The sequence below is a fragment of the Gopherus evgoodei genome, chromosome 2, assembly GCF_007399415.2.
Source record: "Gopherus evgoodei ecotype Sinaloan lineage chromosome 2, rGopEvg1_v1.p, whole genome shotgun sequence".
In the NCBI taxonomy this organism is placed as follows: Eukaryota; Metazoa; Chordata; order Testudines; family Testudinidae; genus Gopherus; species Gopherus evgoodei.
In genome coordinates this window covers 62,034,829-62,053,538 of record NC_044323.1, presented here as the reverse complement: position 1 = coordinate 62,053,538, position 18,710 = coordinate 62,034,829, and the positions used below count along the sequence as shown (strand labels likewise).

Genomic DNA, 18,710 nt, shown 5'->3' with positions numbered 1-18,710 from the left:
CCCCGGCCCTGGCTGGGGAGCACGTGGTACAAGTGACCAGCCCGGGCAGCCCGCTCCGCAGCCAGGCGGACGCTGTGGGCTCGCAGCTAGGGGAGCTTCCTTTCTCCTTTCCCGCTCGCATCACTGCTTAGGCGCCTCCGCCGGGACCCGTAGGGACAGGCAGCACGTGACTTTACCCGAACACGCGCTAAGGACACACCCTCACCTTGCACCGTTGACCTTTGCGTCTTACTGTTGTACGCGTGCGCAAAGGCCTCACCTCCTAGTCGCGCCCTCGAATCTCTTACGTATCCTGACATACGTCATGCGCCATTTCGTACTGAGGGTAAGGAGGAGACCGGGTGTACTTGGAAGCCACCTACCCTGCTGTTAACGCTGCGTGACGTTTGTTCTGATGGACACGTAGGGAAACAAATCAAAGTTTCCCAAGGCGGCACCCTATTGGCCAGCTCTTCGAATAGGCGGGCCGTGTGCCGATGTGGTTTGGTTGCAGTGGCACCGGCTACATAGGCTCGGGTACGGCGTGTCCTTGGGCTCAAGCAGCGAGCGTGGGATAGAGACAATAGCGGTCGGAGGAGGCCGGCAAGTGGGTGCCGCGAGGAGGGGTTTCCGTGGGGAAGGGGGTTGCTGGTGCTCTGGCCTCGGGCGGGACTCGAGCTGCCCGGGGGAGGGAGAGGGGTCCGGCCAGGGCTGCAGCGGCCGCTTCGCGCCATCCCAGCATCACCTCGACCTTGGCGCTTCCCACGCCCCCTGCCCAGGCCCGCACCGCACACGGTGACAGGCCCAGCGGCAGCGCCGTTTCCATTTGCGGCCCGGCCGCTGGCTGGGGCCACCGCCAAGGTCAGCCGGAGGCGCGGCGGGCCGGGACCCTGCAGTCCCAGGGATGGTACCGGACACGCTGCGGGGCCCGGGGCTGCCCTCTACCGCCACGCGGGGCCTCGGCTGGCTGGGTGGGGAGCGGTTCCATTACAGCCCCTTCCCCCCCCCCCCGGCGTCCCTGCCTGGGGCGCTTGTCGGGTCCCTGGGGGCACAGATCCCTGGACGCTCCATGGGGAGCAGTTTCACGCGTCTCCTCTGTCGCTCCTCGGGGCCAGACGGAGCCAGGCCTGCATGCAGCTACTTTCTAGTCAGGGCTAGCTTTGTAGCTTCGGAGTCCCGAAACCAAGAGAAGTGCTGTCAAGCCCTTCTGATTTTCTCGTCGGGTGTATGAAATGAGAGCTGAGGATTTTTAGACACCTGAGTCCTATCCAGAACCTCCTGGCCTAAGAACATAGGTATGCTTTCCTGCCTCTTCTAAAGAGCACCAAAACTGACCTGACCTTGGTATTGTTTCCTTGTCAGCACTGAAAATGGGAGACATTGAAAAGGGCAAGAAGATCTTTGTTCAGAAATGTGCGCAGTGCCACACAGTCGAAAAGGGAGGAAAGCACAAGACTGGACCCAACCTGAATGGCCTAATTGGACGGAAGACTGGCCAAGCTGAGGGCTTCTCTTACACAGAAGCAAACAAGAATAAAGGTAAAACTAAAGTGTTACATCTTCCATGTAACTTGGAAGATGTCATCTATCACTCAGTTACCATTCCACCATACCAGCTGCCAATGGCAGTAGTTCTATAAGTATTATATTTGGTTTAATTTAAAATGGTTGCCTTTTAGAGAAGTGATTTTTGAGGAAAAGGTTAATCACTTCAAATGTGTAATTGATGGCTCATCTTATAAATCTATATTAACAACTTTAATTGTTTTTAGGAATCACCTGGAATGATGAAACACTGATGGAGTACTTGGAAAATCCTAAGAAGTACATCCCAGGAACAAAGATGATTTTTGCTGGCATTAAGAAGAAGACTGAGAGGGCAGTCTTGATAGCATATCTCAAAGATGCCACCTCTAAGTAATAGTTATCTGCTGCCTTATTTATTTCACAACAGAGAAGGAAATGAAAGTGTCTCTGTGATGAGACTGGTTTTTAAATTTTCTATTTTTACATGCACTATATTAAACCTCTTAAAATCTGTCTCATCAGCTAGAGAAGGTTGCTCGTGGATGATTGTTAAAGAATACATTTTTTGGCTGTCATAACCTATGGGAATACGTGTAAATTGGATTGGACTTGAATGAATACAATCATATTCTATGTTTTGTAGTCATTCCTGATCATGCAATTAAAAAAAGAAAAGTTTTTTCTGCTTTCTTCATTCTAACTAATAGAACCGGATATTAGTCAATAGTATGGTGGTTCTGACATAGGTCAGCTCTTCAAAAAAGAGAAGAGCAGTTTCTTGGCATCCCCATGTATCCTCTTCTCCATATGTCTCTCCTCACAAAGAATATCACACGGGAATTAATTTGACTACAAAACTTAATATAGATATATCGCTGAGTTAGAGAGACATTTGTTTCTCATGGGAACTAGCAATGCAGCTTTTTTTGATTTCATAGTCTGACAGGCAAACTGGGCCTACTTTGATAGTGTCTGCTATTGGAAAGCCTTACCTGGCTTATGCAAATTGTTCTTATTTCATTCTGCATGATACAACACATGCCCTGTCTTCAAAAATTTCTTCATAATGATTGAAATGCTCTGCTTCATAGGAAGTTTTTTAACGGACAGTTAACTTAAAACAGCTCAGAGCCTAGTGACTGTCCTAGATATTTAATATTTATGATGGCTCCTGAAAAAAGGACCCACTCTGTTGTGAAAAGGTTATTAACAAGTGCTCTGGGAGTTAGCAAGGTACAATGTAAAAACTCTGCTTGAAGCTGTGAGTAAGGACTCTTATCTAGCTATTTCTTATTAATACTTCTGCTCAGTTAGATACAATTTTTGTTCAACAGGTGCAGGAATTGCATTTGCAGTATTAAAGAAGGAAATGAAGTCTTTCTATCTGCCTCACTTTAGCAAATGCTGTTACTTGCTCACTTCTGAAAACTTGATTTTGCACAGTGTAAAATGGAATTTTTAAAAGGTTCAACTGTTTTCTCCATAGATAAAACTGAATTGTTAAGATAAATGTATTTATTGTGTACCACCACTCAGACACATGATGAGGTTAAGTGTGCTTGATACTATAAATTAAAAAACCTTCCCAGCAGAATACTTCCTGAATGTCTGAAATTATTAACTGAGAAGTGATGGGGTCATAGCTCAAAGCTGTGTGGCTGCACTATGGCACTAGGCTTCCAGAAAGCAAGAGTGATAGAGGGATCAGCAGGGGGGAAAAAAGCAAACCACTGAGTGGTTGGGTATGAGAAATATCCATGTGACAAGGAAGTGTATGGAAAAAAGTTTACCAGGTCATCACCTAGGCAGGGTAACAGGTCATTACTGGAAAGCTCTTTTTTCTCCACAACAAAGTGATGATTTACTTTGCAGTATATTTTAATGTAGTCTTCTGATGCTTTAATTCCTTATGGTACATATTCAAATTCTGAATTTTCCCATTATAGTACCCATTAACTTTATTTATATCTTACCATGATCCATTCCTTAGTTTTCATGGAATATAGTTTAAATAAGTAACAAAATCTTGTCTTCCTCATGCTAATGGATGCTAATGGAAATGCTAATAGGTTGAAATGCTAATAGGTTAAACTCAACGGTTGAGAAGCTACAGACTTCCAGTGCTGGCCTACAGTAAATGTGGTTACCTCTTAATGCTGGCTTAACTTCTGTAACCGCTAAAGAATTATTAAAACTTAATGGAGCAGGAGGGGAAAGCTCACTTTAGCCCTTTATGCACTCCTGTACCAGTTAGTACTTTTATCATAAAGCGTGCTCAGTAAAGCAGCAATCCTTAGTGAGACATAACTTCATCTAGAGCTACTACAACATTAACATGTAACTTTGACACACACTAAACTTCATTTAAAATACCTCCACTTACTTTGTTGTTGTTCAGTAATTACTATCTAAAATGACAGTTGACACCAACTCCCTCCACTTCAGAGGTAGTGTAGCACCAACTTACTCATTAAGACTACTCAAATGCTGCTGAACACACATTGTATTCGCACTCTAGCTAGGTACTTTTAGCACTCTGTGTAGCATGAATGCCTCATACATCTCTGAAGTTATTTTACATCACCTTTCTGAGGCAGGGAACTATCCCCATTCTACAGATACTAAATAATGTGCTCAGGGAAGTCTGTTAGAGCTAGGAATTTATTCCAATCTCTGCTTTACCTACAAACCTATTCCTCCTTCTGGGCACTAAAATACTGGAAGAGTACCAAACAGCATTTTTACTGGATTTGTAGCCCCTACCTGTGCATACCATTATGTACACTTTCCTGCAATAATGCCTAGTACTCTGCAGCCAGATGGAACTAAATACTTCAGCAAATGAGTAATGTGGCAGAAGGGTCAGGTATATTCAGAATTAGTGCTTGCTTAGTAAAATATCTCTTAAACTGCTCCATTGAGTTTGAACTGCTTATACACTTTCATTGTTAAAGTTGTCGGGAGGATTGGAGAAAGCTGATGTTTTTGATACTAAGGCGAGAGATGCATCCCCTGTTACTTTCACCATTTTTGGGAAGATATGGATGGATGGGCTGGAATTTATCATCCCATCTCCCATACACAGTCCCCAACAAATCCTTCACAATTGTTCCGCTAGAATGTTACCCACCATTACTGCTATATCCAATGCTGGATAAACACATTTGCTTAATGGTTTTACCAAATAGATCAGTAATGAAATTAGCAATGGTGACCTCAAGATGTCATTAGATTTCAGTTAATACTCCACTGAGATTAATTTAAATGTAGTCTTAATTTGTTTCAGACTGGCTGCAGCTTCATGCTTTGGTGCTGAATTACTGTCTGTCTTCACAAGTGTGAGGGTAGGTTTATTTTTTTTAAAATAAAAGCTTAGAGGCTGGAGCACAAATGGGGCCATTTCATTATTTGTGCAGTTACATACATACCAGGTTGTGCATTCCTGCCAATCTGGGTGAATATCTCCCATCATGATCCTTTTTTTTTATAGTTATTTAGGATCGTATGCTACTTACTTTCAGTGAGGTGGTTATATCCTTCCCCCCCTCGCGGTTAATGTTTAATCCCCCTGCTCCCCTGAAATGCATGTCATCCTGGACAATTATCTGTAATGCTGTAGAACCTAGGGTTCCAAATGAGGGATCAAGGCCCCAGTTATGCTAACCACTTTACAATCCAATAACAAAAAGATAGTAAACTTTTTCAGGCAGGAACTGTCTTGATATGTTGCACTTTAAAACTGCCCTTACCCTGTACATAAGCAAATTGTATGTAATGATACATTAATTCATGTGTTGAGATGGTCACTGACTAAATATGAAGCTTTAAGACACCATTCTTGTCAAAAGGCTTTTCACTTTAAGCAAATAATAGCATATAGGGATAGATTAGGACACCACAAAGACTATTAGGTTGCTATGAAGTCTAATGAAACACTGATATAAAATAATCTCTCACTATGTTTAACTTAACAATTTTTGATATTTCCTGACTTTTACTACTCTACTTCTCGGGGCGGGGGGGGGGGGGGGTGCGGAGAATCTGTCAGTTAATGAAAGATTGGAATTTAATCAACATTTCTTTTGCCTTAAGAGACTTGTGTTGGGGGTTATTGTGCATTCTTCTTTTTGGTACAAAATGTAGCACTAATGAGGCTGAAGAAACACCCATATTAATCTATTTCTGTCCTTTACTGTGGTGGCTCAGATGCAGAGACCTAGCCTAAATCTGAAAAGGTAGCTGCCTGAATCCCAGTTTTAGGCTCCATTGTAGTTCACAAAACTGCTGCTGAATTCTAAATGGCCCATTGACAATTTCAGTATTTATCCACAGTGAAACAGTCAGTGGTTGAGGTGGGGGGAGGTTGAGCAAGTGAGAATAACTCAGTTGTCCAATGATTAGAGTACCCATCTGGGAGATGGAGAGCCCTGTTCCAGTATCGATGCTCCAATCGCTCTTGTTGTTTAATCTGCAGTGGAACAATGTCAATGGGAGAGACTGAAGGAGCCTCACATCAGAATATGCCATTGCTCATGGATGCTTTAATCACTGGGAGAGATGGGTGGAGATCCACATTTAAATTCTTTCTCCTGCTCTGTGGGGAATTGAACTAGGTCTCCCATATCCCAGCTGAGTGCTCTAACCACTGGGTTAAAAGATCAGGGCAATAGCACCTACCACCACCACCACCTTTTTCTCCTCTGATAATTGCATGTGAAGCAAGGCAGGGGTCTAACTCATTCCTGCAAGAAATGCCTTAGGTGCCTAAGCCACCTGGAGACAGTTGATTCCTATTCATGGATTGCTAAGCAGAGATAGGCACCTCCCTGTAGCCCAGACATTGGGCAGCTCTACACTTTAAAGAGAGCAGCTACACAGCTGGTAGCGCTTGAGTGAAGGTGCTACTATACAAACAGGAGAGCTTCTCCCATCAGTATATTTAATCCACCTCTGCAAGAGGAGGTAGCTGTGTTGAGAGAAGCCCTCCCATGGACATAGCACTGTCTACACTGGTTGTTAGGTTGGTATAACTGTGTTGCTCGGGGATGTGGATTTTTCACATCCCTGAATAATGTAGTTACACTGATGTCTGTGATATAGTCCTAGCCTTAGGCACCTGGCTTTGTGAGAGAGGCAGGATTTAGCACACACCCCTCTGACTGGCATCTCCCATTGGCTATTTTAGGCAGCTCCCCCCTTAGCATGCTGGCTTTTATTGATTGCATTCTTAGGTGCCTAATGCTTCCTATGCATTGTATAGAGAGCCTAGGCATCTAATTTGGCTTTATGGATCAGTGTCTTCCTGAGATTTTTTATACATGCCTAAAAGTTAGGTGCCATGATGCTGAACATTGTCAATCACTTTGTGCATCCCACCTGTGGCATTTAAGGCCAGAAAGGACCATTAGATCATTTAGTCTGACCTCTTGCATATCACAAGCTGTTAAAGTTCATTGAGTTACCCCTGTCTCAAGCCCAATAATTTGTTTGACTAAAGCCTAATTTGTGTTTTGCGAAAGCACATTTTCCAAAACTCACCAAGTCTTGATTTTGAATATATCAAGAGATGGAAGAATCCACCACTTCTCTGTGGTTTTGCTCCAAGGTTAACCACCTACATTGTTAAAAAATTCTTATTTCTGATTTGAATTTGTCTGGCTTTGAATTTCAGCTACTTGTTCTTACATATTTTTTTCTTCAGTAGATTAAAGAGCTATAAATACCTGGTATTTTCTCCATATGACGGTACTTATGCACAGATCAAATCACCTCTCAATCTTCTTTTTAATAAACTACATAGGTTGAGCTCTTTAAATCTCACTGTAAAGCATTTTTTTAGGCCCTTGAATAATTTCTGTAGCTCTTTTCTCTGTCTCCAAATTGTCATTATTTAAAAAATGTAGACACTAGAACTGTATGTAGTATTCCATTATCGATCTCACCACTGCCCAATACATAGGTACAATTAACCCCTTACTCCTATTCTCTACTCTCATGTTTATACATCCCAGGATTGCATTAGCCTTTTTTGGCACAGCAACACACTGGGAGCTCATGTTCAGTTACCTGTCCATTATGACCTCTAGATTCTTTTCAAAGTCACTGCTTTCCAGGATACAGTTCCCTATTCTGTAAGTATAGCCTATAGTCCTTGTTTCTAGATGTATAATTTTGCATTTGTCTGTATTAAGAATAATTTTGTTTGAATGAGCCCAGTTTACCAAGCAATTCAGATTGCTCTATATGACTACCCTGTTCTCATCATTATTTACCATTCTGCTAATCTTTGTATCATCTGCAAATTTTATCAACAGGAATTTTACATTTACTTCCAGATCATTGATGAAAATGTTGAATAACATCAGCCCTAGTACTGATCCTTGTTAAATAGGGAGATTCTTCTAATGGACAGTTGGGAGGAGAGTATGAGACCCAGTCCAAAAAAAAAATGGGAAAAGAAGAAAATAAAGAAAAGGGAGAGAAAGAAGTGAGGAAGAAGAAATAATTGAACTAGGAATATAGGACAGGAAAAAAATTGATGACGGGGAAGAAAGGCAGAAAAGATCATAACAGCTTTTAGAAACCAGTTTTAGTATTATTCCTAGTCCGGTTTTAGGGGTGACTCTCAGTATAAGCTTTATAATTTACAAAAGTCAATTACTGATCTACATCTATATTCATATATATGTAATTCCACCAATATTGTTGACACTTAAGAAAAGAAAAACTTCACTTATGGCCCCAGTACATATGAAGTCAATCCTGCACTGTGTTTGAATTCACTCCTCCCACTGTCCTATACAAATTAATTCATAGTTTTGTGATGAGTAACCCACTTTACCTATGACATTCAGCAACACCGCTATAATGTGTGAGGGTTAGCAGATCTAGTCAGCTACACAAAACTTGGAAGAAAAGAGGTGCTTACCCTGTAAAGTTGCTGGTTTCTAGTTGAGTGAATCTAATCAAGTCTGTTTATTAATATGTTCAAGTTACAGGTACTAGAGAATCAGTGTTAGATCTAATGAGCACAATATGATTTCTAATGGTGAAATAAATAGTGCATGATATAGTGATCTGGATTGTTAAGGATGTAAGAATTGTCATACTAGCTCGGTGGTCCATCTAGTGCAGTTTCCTTTTTTGACAGTGGCCACAGTACCAAATGCTTAAGAGGAAGGTGCAAGACATGGAAGGACTAGAGTATTTCCTTTTATCAGTGGGAAGTTTGTTGTCTTTTAATTTCATTGTATGGCCACTTGATTATGAGGAAGGGTGAGTAGAAGTGCCTGATTTACCATCTCAGTACCATTCGTTTTGTATAAAAATATCATGTCCCCTATTCATCTCTTCACTAAACTTAACAGCCCCAGTCCTTTCAGTTTCTTCTCATATCGAAGACTCCCAACAGCTAATCACTTTTTTCAATTGCCTCTGAACCTCAGGTATTTCTGCTAGATCTTTTTTGAGATAGGATGATTGGAAATGAGTACAATAGTCCACATGAGAATGTGTCATTGATATATAATGAATTATAATTAAGGCTATTAGGTCATGGAAGTCACAGAATCTGTGACTTCAAGAGACCTCCATGACATTCTCTATGTCAGCCCTGGGGCAGTGGAGCTGGAGCTGTCAGCTGGTAGAGGCCCCGAAGCTCCAAGCTGCCGTGGGTGGTGAGACCCAGAGCTCCGAGCTGCTGGTCCCAGAACTTTTGGCCACATTTGGCGGGGGGACCCAGCAGCTCCCAGCTGCTGGTCCCAGAACTTAAAGCCGCCATGGGCAGTGGGGGGCCCCCAGAGCTGGCAGCAGCAGTGGGTACTGGACCCTTCTTTTCCCTCCCTCAGCAGGGCTCAAACTCTCATCCCCCGCGTCAGCCCCATTTTGTCACAGTAATTTTTAGTAAAAGTCAGGGACAGGTCACGGGCTTCTGTAAATTTTTGTTTATTGCCCGTGACCTGTCCCTGACTTTTACTAAAAATAATAGTGACAAAATCTTAACCTTAATTACAATATATTTAGTATTTCTACTCCGTTCTTCTTCCTCCTGCCATTTTCTTTCATTTTTAATCACAAATGTACAGCAGTTTTCATCGAATCATCCCTAATAACACCCACATCTTTTTCCTGCACGGTTAAGAACATAAGAACCGCCATACTGGGTCAGACCAATGGTCCATTGGGCCCAGTATCCTGTCAGCCAACAGTGGCCAATGCCAGTTTATTTAATGGAGAACCAAGAAATGTATAGGAGTTCAAATTACTCCTTGCAATCTGCATTACTTTGCGTTTCTCAACACTGAATTTTATCTGCCATTGTGCTGCCTAATCATTGAGCTTCATACGTTCCCTTAGGAGTTCTTCACAGTCTTCCTTGCTATTAACTAACCTAAATAATTTTGTGACACTTGTAAAATTTGCCACCTCATTATGTACTCCTTTTTCCCGATTATTAATACATACATTAAACAATGCTGGCCCTACTATAGAACTTTGGGTGCCCAATAGTTAAACTTTTGATAGTTGAAATTTGATCATTTATTGCTACTTTTTTTTTTTTTTTTGTCTCTTAAGCATTTTCTAATCCATGACAGAACTTTACTGTTCACCCCTTGATTGCTTAGTTACCTTAAGAGGGACTTTGTCAACAGGCTTTTTGATGGTCCAAGTATTTCAGCTGGTTCTTCTTTACCCACTACTTCTTGTTCAAACAAGAGAGGAGGAGGATTTTCTTTTACAGAAACCATGCAGGGCTGTCCCTGACATACTATGCTCTTCAAGGTGTTCTAAATCATTTTATTTCTAATTATTGTGTCAGTTATTTTACCAATGACTGAAGTAAGATGCACTGGTCTATAGATCTAGGATCCTCTCTTGCAGAATTTTTTACAGAAAGGTTACACCATTTACTACTTTTCAGTCTTTCCATATAGTCATTGATTTACTGAGTACGTATTTTTATTAGCAGCTCATCCACTTCATTTTTTAATTCTTTCAGATCTCTTGGATATTATTCCCTCTGGTCTTGGTGAATTGCTGTTCTTTAATTTATCAACTCATTTCACAGAACTCCTCTTTTGGCACTTCAGTCTCTGATAGTACCACATCTTAATTATCTCAAAAGAGTAAGTCTAAGACAGAGAGCCCCCAATTGCTCTGTGATGAAAACAGATGCAAAGAAACAATTTATCTTCTCTGCAACATTCTTAACCATCTTACTTGATCCTTTTGCTCTCCGGTAGCCCAGGGTATCCCTCTTTATTTTCCATTTACATTTTATCTGCTATAGTTTACAAGTTTTTCTGTTGGCTTAAGTAGGGATGGATTTCTATTTGCTGTTTGATTTGAATAACACCTTGCTATTTACACTTTTTTTTCCCCCCTTCCTTTTTTCATTTGTTCTGGTATGCTTTAATAGCCTCCATGTGGAGCCAAAATATTTTAATTTAATTACTTTTAGTCTCTTTGACTAGCTTTCTCATTGTTTGAATTCTTTCTTTTTGAAGTTTAGCAGAAGCTGGGACTGGGCGACAGGGGATTGATGGTTCCCTGTTCTGTTCATGTCCTCTGAAGCACCTGACATTGGCCACTTTCGGAAGACAGGATACTGGACTAGATGGACCTTTTGTCTGACCCACTATGGACACTCTTATGTTCCTGCGTTTGGTATTATCAGCACCCTTGGCAGGAGTGTTGAATTTACTTATATCGTGGTCTCTGCTATTTTGTGGCCCCATGATAATTACATCTTGAACCAACTATTGTATGTTGCATAGAACTGCATGTGGAATAACCCTCTCTCCTTGTGTGCTTTAGAACTAGCTGTTCTAAAATTCAATTGTTTAATATGTCAAGAAATTGCTTCTCTAATTTGACCGAAAGTCACATTTGAGCCGTTTGTTTGCACATAGTGACCACAAGGGGAAGCCAAAGTACTGAAAAAGCTCCATGTGAAAGTTATAACTGTCTTTGGCCACCATTTTTAATCAACCTTTGAATGTTTAAAGTAGAGTAGTGCACAGTTGATTTTACCAAATGACAATTTTACAAAATGCACAAGAAAAGAAACTTTATATCGTCACTAGACTAACAGAAAAGTGCATTCATATATTGTGGATAGTATGGAATGTTCTAGGTCCTTGAACTGATCAGTGTTTAATATTTCATCGTGTTAAAACTGATTTGAAACAATCTTATATAAACCTAAAAGTATCTGAACATTAGGAGCTAATGTAATTTAATTGGAAAGCAACACTTACCTATCTGAGCTAAACTGTGGGTCTCTTATCTAAACAGCAGATCTTTAATGCACACTCCGCTTTTGTTCCCCTCCTAGAACTTACATTGATGTCATCAGTTGAAGTTTTGTGCCTGGAACGGAGACTGTAATGTAGTTTAGACAAACTGCAGATTAGATAGAAGAATGTTGCCTTTTGTAGCTAAAAACGCACTTTGATATCGTTTTTAATAATATCTTGTGAGTAGTATCTGATGATAGGCTCCAATACGTTTGGAAAATGCATTGGGGCTTATGGTAATGTACTATAATAAAATGCTAGCATATAACAACGATGATCTCCTTCCTCAGAAGCATCAGAGGTGGCCATGGCTGGAGATGGGACACTGCACAAGGTGGACCAGTGCTCTGAGGTGGCAACGAGTATCCTCTCTGTGTGTTGCTTGGCTGGCTGGTTCTTTTGCTCACATGCTCATGGCCTAACTGATTGCCAGATGCAGGGTCAAGAAGGAAATTCCACCAGGTCAGACTGGCAATGACCTTGGGTGAGGCGTTAGGATAGCCAACTTTCTAATTGCACAAAACTGAACACCCTTGCCCTGCTCCTTCCCGGAGGCCCCACCCCTTCTCTGAGGCCCCATCCCCCACTCGCTCAAGCCCTCCTCCCTCTGTTGATGGCTCTCCCCCACCCTCACTCACTTTCACTGGGCTGGAATAGGGGGCTGGGGTGTGGGAGGGGGTGTGGGCTCTGGAGTGGGGTGAGAAATGAGGGGTTTGGAGCACAGGAGGGGGCTCCAGATTGAGGCAGGGGATTGGGGTGTGGGAGGGGGTGAGGGCTCCAGCTAGGGGGTGCAGGCTCTGGCGTGGGGCTGGGTTTGAGGTGCAGAAGGGCTCTGGGCTGGAGCCAAGGGATTTGGAGTGCAGGAGCGGGCTCAGGGCTGGGGCAGGAGGTTGAGGTTTGAGAAGGGGTGTGGGCTCTGGGGTTGGGCAGGGGATTTGGGGTTCGAAGGGGGCTCCAGGCTGGAGCCAAGGGGTTTGGAGTGCAGAGTCCGGGGGGAAGTTGTGGTGTGGGAGGGGGTTCCGACCTGGGGCAGGTGGTTCAGGTTGCGGGCTCCGGCTGGGCAGCACTTACCACAAGTGGCTCCTGGTTGGTGGTGCAGCAGGGCTAAGGCAGGCTCCCTGCCTGCCCTGGCTCCGCTCTGCTCCCAGAAGCTGATAGCATGTCCAGCCCCTAGGCAGAGGGACTGGGGGTTCTGTGAGATGCATGCTGCCCACGCTCGCAGGAGCTGCCCACAGAGCTCCCATTGGCTGTGGTTCCCGGCCAATGGGAGATGTGGAGCCAACGCTGGGGGCGGGGGTAGCATGTGGAGCTTCCCTGATCACCCCTGCACCTAGGGGCCAGGCAAGCCGTCCATTTCTGGGGAGCTGTGCAGAACTAGGGCAGGCAGGGAGCTTGCCTTAGTCCCGCTGCGCTGCTGACCAGACTTTTAACCACCTGGTCAGCAGTGCTGACCAGAGCCGCCAGGGTCCCTTTTGACCGGCCGTTCTGGTCAAAAACCAGATGTATGGCAACCCTATGGGAGGTTGCCTTCCTCTGCAGCATTTCAGTGCAGGTCAGTTGCAAGGATTACCTTAATCATTTCCCTGCCATTGCAGAGGCCTCAGGCACCTCAATTCCTCCTATTCTCTTTCAATGGTACATGACAGCCTGGTCTACTGTGCTGTGATACTTTGGTCTAATTTCAGTTGCTGGGTTTAGTGTGTGGGTGCTGGGTAGTGTTGGTGCCCTATGATACAGGATGTCAGACTAGCTGATCTCATGATCTTTTCTGGCCTTAAACTCTGGCAGAACAAAGTAAGATGTTAGAATATGTAATAGTTGCAATTGTGGGTCAGCCTTTTATTTTAGGTGTGTCCAATTTGTCTCCTGCTATATTATCTCACTATATGTATGGGTATTCTAGCATAAGGCAAACTGTAACACATTCTGCTGTATTTAGAAGACTAACGCCATTCCTTCTATCAGTTGATACACAATTGAAACTAGAAATAAGGTTCTGAATGTAAGTATGCTAAGTAGGAGGCATGTTCTCTATTAAACTGTATTATGTATTCTGGACACCTTTTGCAGTGTTTAAGGACTCAGTCCGACAAGATTCTGAGCATTCTGAGTGTTTTGATGGATCTGGGAAGGAGTACTCAGCACATTTTGGGACTTCTGACTTGTTTAAAGTTAATGATGTGCTTCAGTGCCTTACTAGATCAGGGCCAATGTGCTCTGCACATGGAAAGATCAAGCCCTAACATGTGCTTGTGTTAACCTGAGCCCTCGTGAAAGTGATATGACATCTCAGTATAATATTATGACACACACAAAATCACCTTCCTCCCCTCCCCCTGTCATAACATTTTTTCCCAGATCTGGACCTTAGCGTCCAAAATATGGGTGTTAGAATGAAAACCTCCAAGCTTAGTTACCAGCTTGGACCTGGTAATTGCTGCCACCAGCCAGGAATTATACAGTGCCTAGCTTCCTGTGGTCTCCCCAAAACCTTCCCTGGGGGACCCCCAGACTCAGATGCCTTGAGTCTTACAACAAAGGGAAATAACCCCCTCCCCTTGTTTCCTGGTTACTTCCTCCCAGGCTCCCCTCCCTGGATGACCCTAGGAGATTCCCTGCTTCCAGTCCTGGAAACACAAGTACTGAGAGATCTAATCTCTCTCCCCCTCACCCAGAGGGTATGCAAAGTCAGGCTTAGTAAATCTAACACAAAGAGATTTTTCTCCCTGACTTCTTCCTCCCACCAATTCCCTGGTGAGCTGCAGACTCAATTCCCTGGAGTCCCCACTAAAGAAAAACTCCAACAGGTCTTAAAAGAAAGCTTTATATAAAAAGAATGAAAAAGACATTAAAAATAGTCTCTGTAATAAGGTGACAATATACAGGGTCAATTGCTTAAAGGACAAAAATGAATAAACAGCCTTATCCAAAAAGAATACAATTTAAAACATTCCAGCAACTACACACATGTAAATACAAAAGAAAAACAATATAAACCTATTGTCTTACTATTCTTGTACTTACAACTTGGAAACAGAAGATTAGAAAGCCTGGAGATAGAAAAATCACTCTCAGAGCCGAGAGGGCACAGACACAAGACAAAGAACTCACACCCAAAACTTCCCTCCACCCAGATTTGAAAAAGTCTTGTTTCCTGATTGGTCCTCTGGTCAGGTGTTTGGTTCCCTGTGTTAACCCTTTACAGGTAAAAGAACATTAACCCTTAGCTATCTGTTTATGACACCCCCCAAGAAGGAAAGTTTTTCAGTAAATGTAGTGCTAAGTCAGAAAGCCAATCAAGAGGAGGACGTTGGTTCTCTGCACATGAATGGGATCAAAAGATTGAAATCAAGGTAAAACCCATGTTCAAAAGAGACGGACTTCAAGGTAAAATAAAGTTTGATTCTATTCCTACATCTTCCTTCTATCAGTTGCCTGTTTCAATTTATGTTCAGATTTCCCTCTGAAATCAGCCATCTTGGCTCAGTGTTTCATATTTTACTCCCTTTTATCCCACGTTTTGGTGATATATATCCCACATTAGTAAATCAGCTGGTTTAGAGATAGTATGAGGATTACTTGCTACATGTATCAAATGATGTTTTGCAGAGCCTTAGACTTTGATCCTTCCTCTGTAATGCTAGAGTCTAATGTCCCCATTTACACCCCATGATTGAGTTACATTACAGTTGATGGTATAATTTTTAGATTTCTCTTCTGGATCAGATCTTTACCTGTGTGGTGCAGACGGTGATACCCACTGGCTGTCATTAGTTTATAGGAAATAGTTGACAGAAGAGGAAACACAGGTCAGTAGAAAGGAGTCGTACATTAGCATTAATATAAAAAAAATCCGTGGTTCTTATCAAACATTATTTTCCATGTTCTTGATAAAGGATACCTTGTTATTGCCAAGTTCAATGTTTATAATACCAATCCTGCAATGTCCTTTTGTGCCATTTCCAGATATTAGATATAAGTCCTCCTACCTATAAGTGAAGACAAAAAACACCATAACTCTTGTGAATTCACTCTCGAAAACAGCAGAGTCTGGCTCACTTCTCGGCTTAGTTGTTATTCCATCGCCAAGAAATTAAGGCAGCTCTTTTGGCTAATCAGGTTAGATTATGGAGGGGATGTTACCCTTCTCTCTAAAAAATGTTTTCCCTTAACCCTTTTATTTTTAGGTTTTGAGTAGGCTACTCTTGTAGAGAAGAGGTTGTTGTTGTTTTTCTTTCTGCTCAAAGTACTCTAAGAAGTTTAAGGCCTTTTTACATTTGAACACTGTAAATATAGGGCCATGTTGGTACGGGGAGAAACAGGCACATACTCTTTGCCTCCATCACAATCATTTGGACTAATGAGCATCTTGGAGGGGAAGAGTAGGAAAATGATCAGTATTTTACTAGCAAATAGAAGCTATGTCATCTAAATGGAGACAGTTGGCCTATATGTCCCACCTCTTCCAGCTGTCAGAGATCAACTAGTGAGCAAGCAGCCTCCATTTGTGACCCTGCTTTCTCTTCATGGCCACAATATTCCACACAATGAACTAGGTGGCACTGGTCACTACTCTCCAGGAGAGCGACTGTCTACTCAGCCCTGGATGATTGGTTGGGGCAGCTAAAATAAAAAAGAAAGGCAACCCTGGCAGTTAGCAGGGTGCCATTTTTTCTGGAATCTTAGAACGAGGTGATAAAACAAGCCAAGAACTCTCCCTGTCTCAGGTATTCAACTGTCTTGGAGCCAAGTCCAATACTCAGGTCAGCAAGGGGTTCCTTCCAGAGCTTCTCATCATGAAACTAAAGATTGAAGTCATCTCCTTAATTCAATGCATCTGAGAGCCTGGCTGTGTCTTCAAGTGCTGGGCTACATTGGGATGTCTCTGGTGAGATTGCCCCGGGTATATGCAACCAGTCCTGCTTTGGCATCTCAGCCATTGTTTCTCTTCAACCAAGCTTCACTAACTCACCTTTCCTTGCCTCTAGAGATGAAGCCTGCACTCATCTGTGGTTTACATGATGAGAATATTCACCAGGATTTGTCCTCGGATCTCTCTGGTCCACCATGATGGAAATGAGTCTTTTGGGAGAGGAAGCCATATAGGCTACTATGGGGTGCAAGGACCATTGGTCTTGTCTTCAGAACAAACTTGAAATTAAGCCTCTTTTCATTTCCTCCCCAAAGGCTCTTTCCTGACTCTGTCTGTCATCTTGAAATGAGAAACACCCTTTATGTGAAGAGGGGTCTGCATATTAATCTGATAATATGGGCTTCAGCAAAGATTTCTCAGCCTCACTCCCATCTGTTTTTTGTTTGGTTGTGTGATAGGATGTTTTCCCCATGCAGGTGTGGAAGGGATTAACTCTATCCTAGCCCCAGAGTGGAGGTGAGTTCTCCAAGCTGCCTAGAGAGGCTGTGTGAGCCACAGCCAATCAGGGAAGGGCTGTGAAGGGCAGACAATCAGGGCCAACTGGGCTTACATAAAAGGAGCTGCAGGGCCAGAGACAGGCAGTTGCTTGAGGGAATCTAAGGAGCAAGGACTCTGTTCCTAGGGGGCTGCAGGAAGGTAACACCTTTGACGGAGCAGTTGCTGGCATAGACTGGGGGAGCAGGAGGGAGCTCCTGGCTGGCTGCTGGGACTTGTGGGCTGGAGGCCTTGAGAAGAGGGCAAAGAAGGTGCTGGAGCTGCAGTGAAGTGGCCCAGGAAATTGAAGCAGCACTGGTGGAGAAGTTAAGCCAAGGCAGCAGGAGGCTACTATCTACAAAGTCCCTGGGTTGGGACCCAGAGTGGTGGGTGGGCCGCCCCCTCCCCTTGCCACAGGGGAAGTGTCTGGACTACAGAACCAGGAGACACTCCCTCTCCCCCCCTCCCCTGAATGGGGGGAAAACATAGATGGTGGCATGGCTGGAGGGCCGAGTCATGAAAAAGACATTGTAGTTCCTGGGCTGAGATTGATCTGCAGGTGGAGAAGGCAGCAGGAAAGGCACCACCCAGGAAAGGGCGTGCAGATGACAGAGATCTAATCCCTGAGAGAACCAGCAGGAGGCACCACTCTGGTGAGTGAACCCTGTCACATATTGGTAGAGTTTAGCCCATCTTTTCCTGAAATATTGTATTAAAATTAATGGCATTTGTTTTGCTTGAGCAGTCTCTAAGGATATGTCCAGACTGCAAAAAAAAGTGTGCTCTTAGCTTGAGTTAGCAAATCTAGGTTAAAATAGCAGTGAAGATATGGCAACTTGGTTTTTAACTTTGGTTAGAGGCTGAATTTCAACCCTAGGTTACCCTACAGGCTTCGCTTGAGGTGCTAACCAGAGTTAAGTGCTGTATCATCATTGCTATTCTAAATCCAGTTACCTAATGCAGGTTAGCTATCCCAAGTTAAAAGCACACTTTTTGCAGTATAGACATACTCATGATCTGGTTCAGCCAAACCTCCCTATAAAAAGGAATTATATTGTAAAGACTTATTTCTTTTTCTTTGTGCTGGTAGGAGAACCCCTGTTATTAGCCTTTGCAAAGAGGGACTTGAAGAAACCAAATTATCAGGTAAGAAACTGCCGTTCTTCAATCTGCAGGATTTCATCTTGGCAGCGAGCATGATATGATAGATAAATTGAAAGAAATTAAGCTTCTAATACAACTCCTGAAGTTCCTAATTTCACTAAAGTCAATTATACGTCTGTCTATAGCATTCAAGATAAAGGGATTTCAATGAGAGAATTTTCTCAAATTCTTTTCCTTTTATCTGTCATTCAGCCAACTATATTTGCACAGTACTTCAAGACCTAGACATTTCTTGCTGTGCTGAGATTTACATATCCGCCTGAGAACTTTTCCGGAACACAAAATACTGCCTTGTGAGTCATATGGTTTCTAATGATGTATGCAAATGCTGAGGG

At 43.0% G+C, this 18,710-nt stretch overlaps 1 protein-coding gene and 1 long non-coding RNA gene across 5 annotated transcripts in view; one reads left to right on the top strand and one right to left on the bottom strand.

Annotated features, from left to right (window-relative positions):
- The window catches only part of LOC115645751, a 952,243-nt gene that overhangs the window by 415,012 nt on the left and 518,521 nt on the right, over positions 1-18,710 (bottom strand). The gene's annotated exons all lie outside the window — the stretch shown is intronic.
- LOC115645747 (cytochrome c) lies at positions 413-3,102 on the top strand. 3 transcript variants are annotated; one of them, XM_030550810.1, is made up of 3 exons: positions 413-516; positions 1,342-1,518; positions 1,752-3,102. In XM_030550810.1, the coding sequence occupies exons 1-3, from the start codon at positions 477-479 to the stop codon at positions 1,898-1,900; spliced, it is 366 nt and encodes a 121-aa protein (XP_030406670.1). In that variant the 5' UTR covers positions 413-476; the 3' UTR covers positions 1,901-3,102. The 3 variants fall into 3 exon arrangements, with proteins under 3 accessions (XP_030406670.1, XP_030406671.1, XP_030406672.1); XM_030550811.1 differs by having other exon boundaries at positions 477-586; XM_030550812.1 differs by having other exon boundaries at positions 482-600.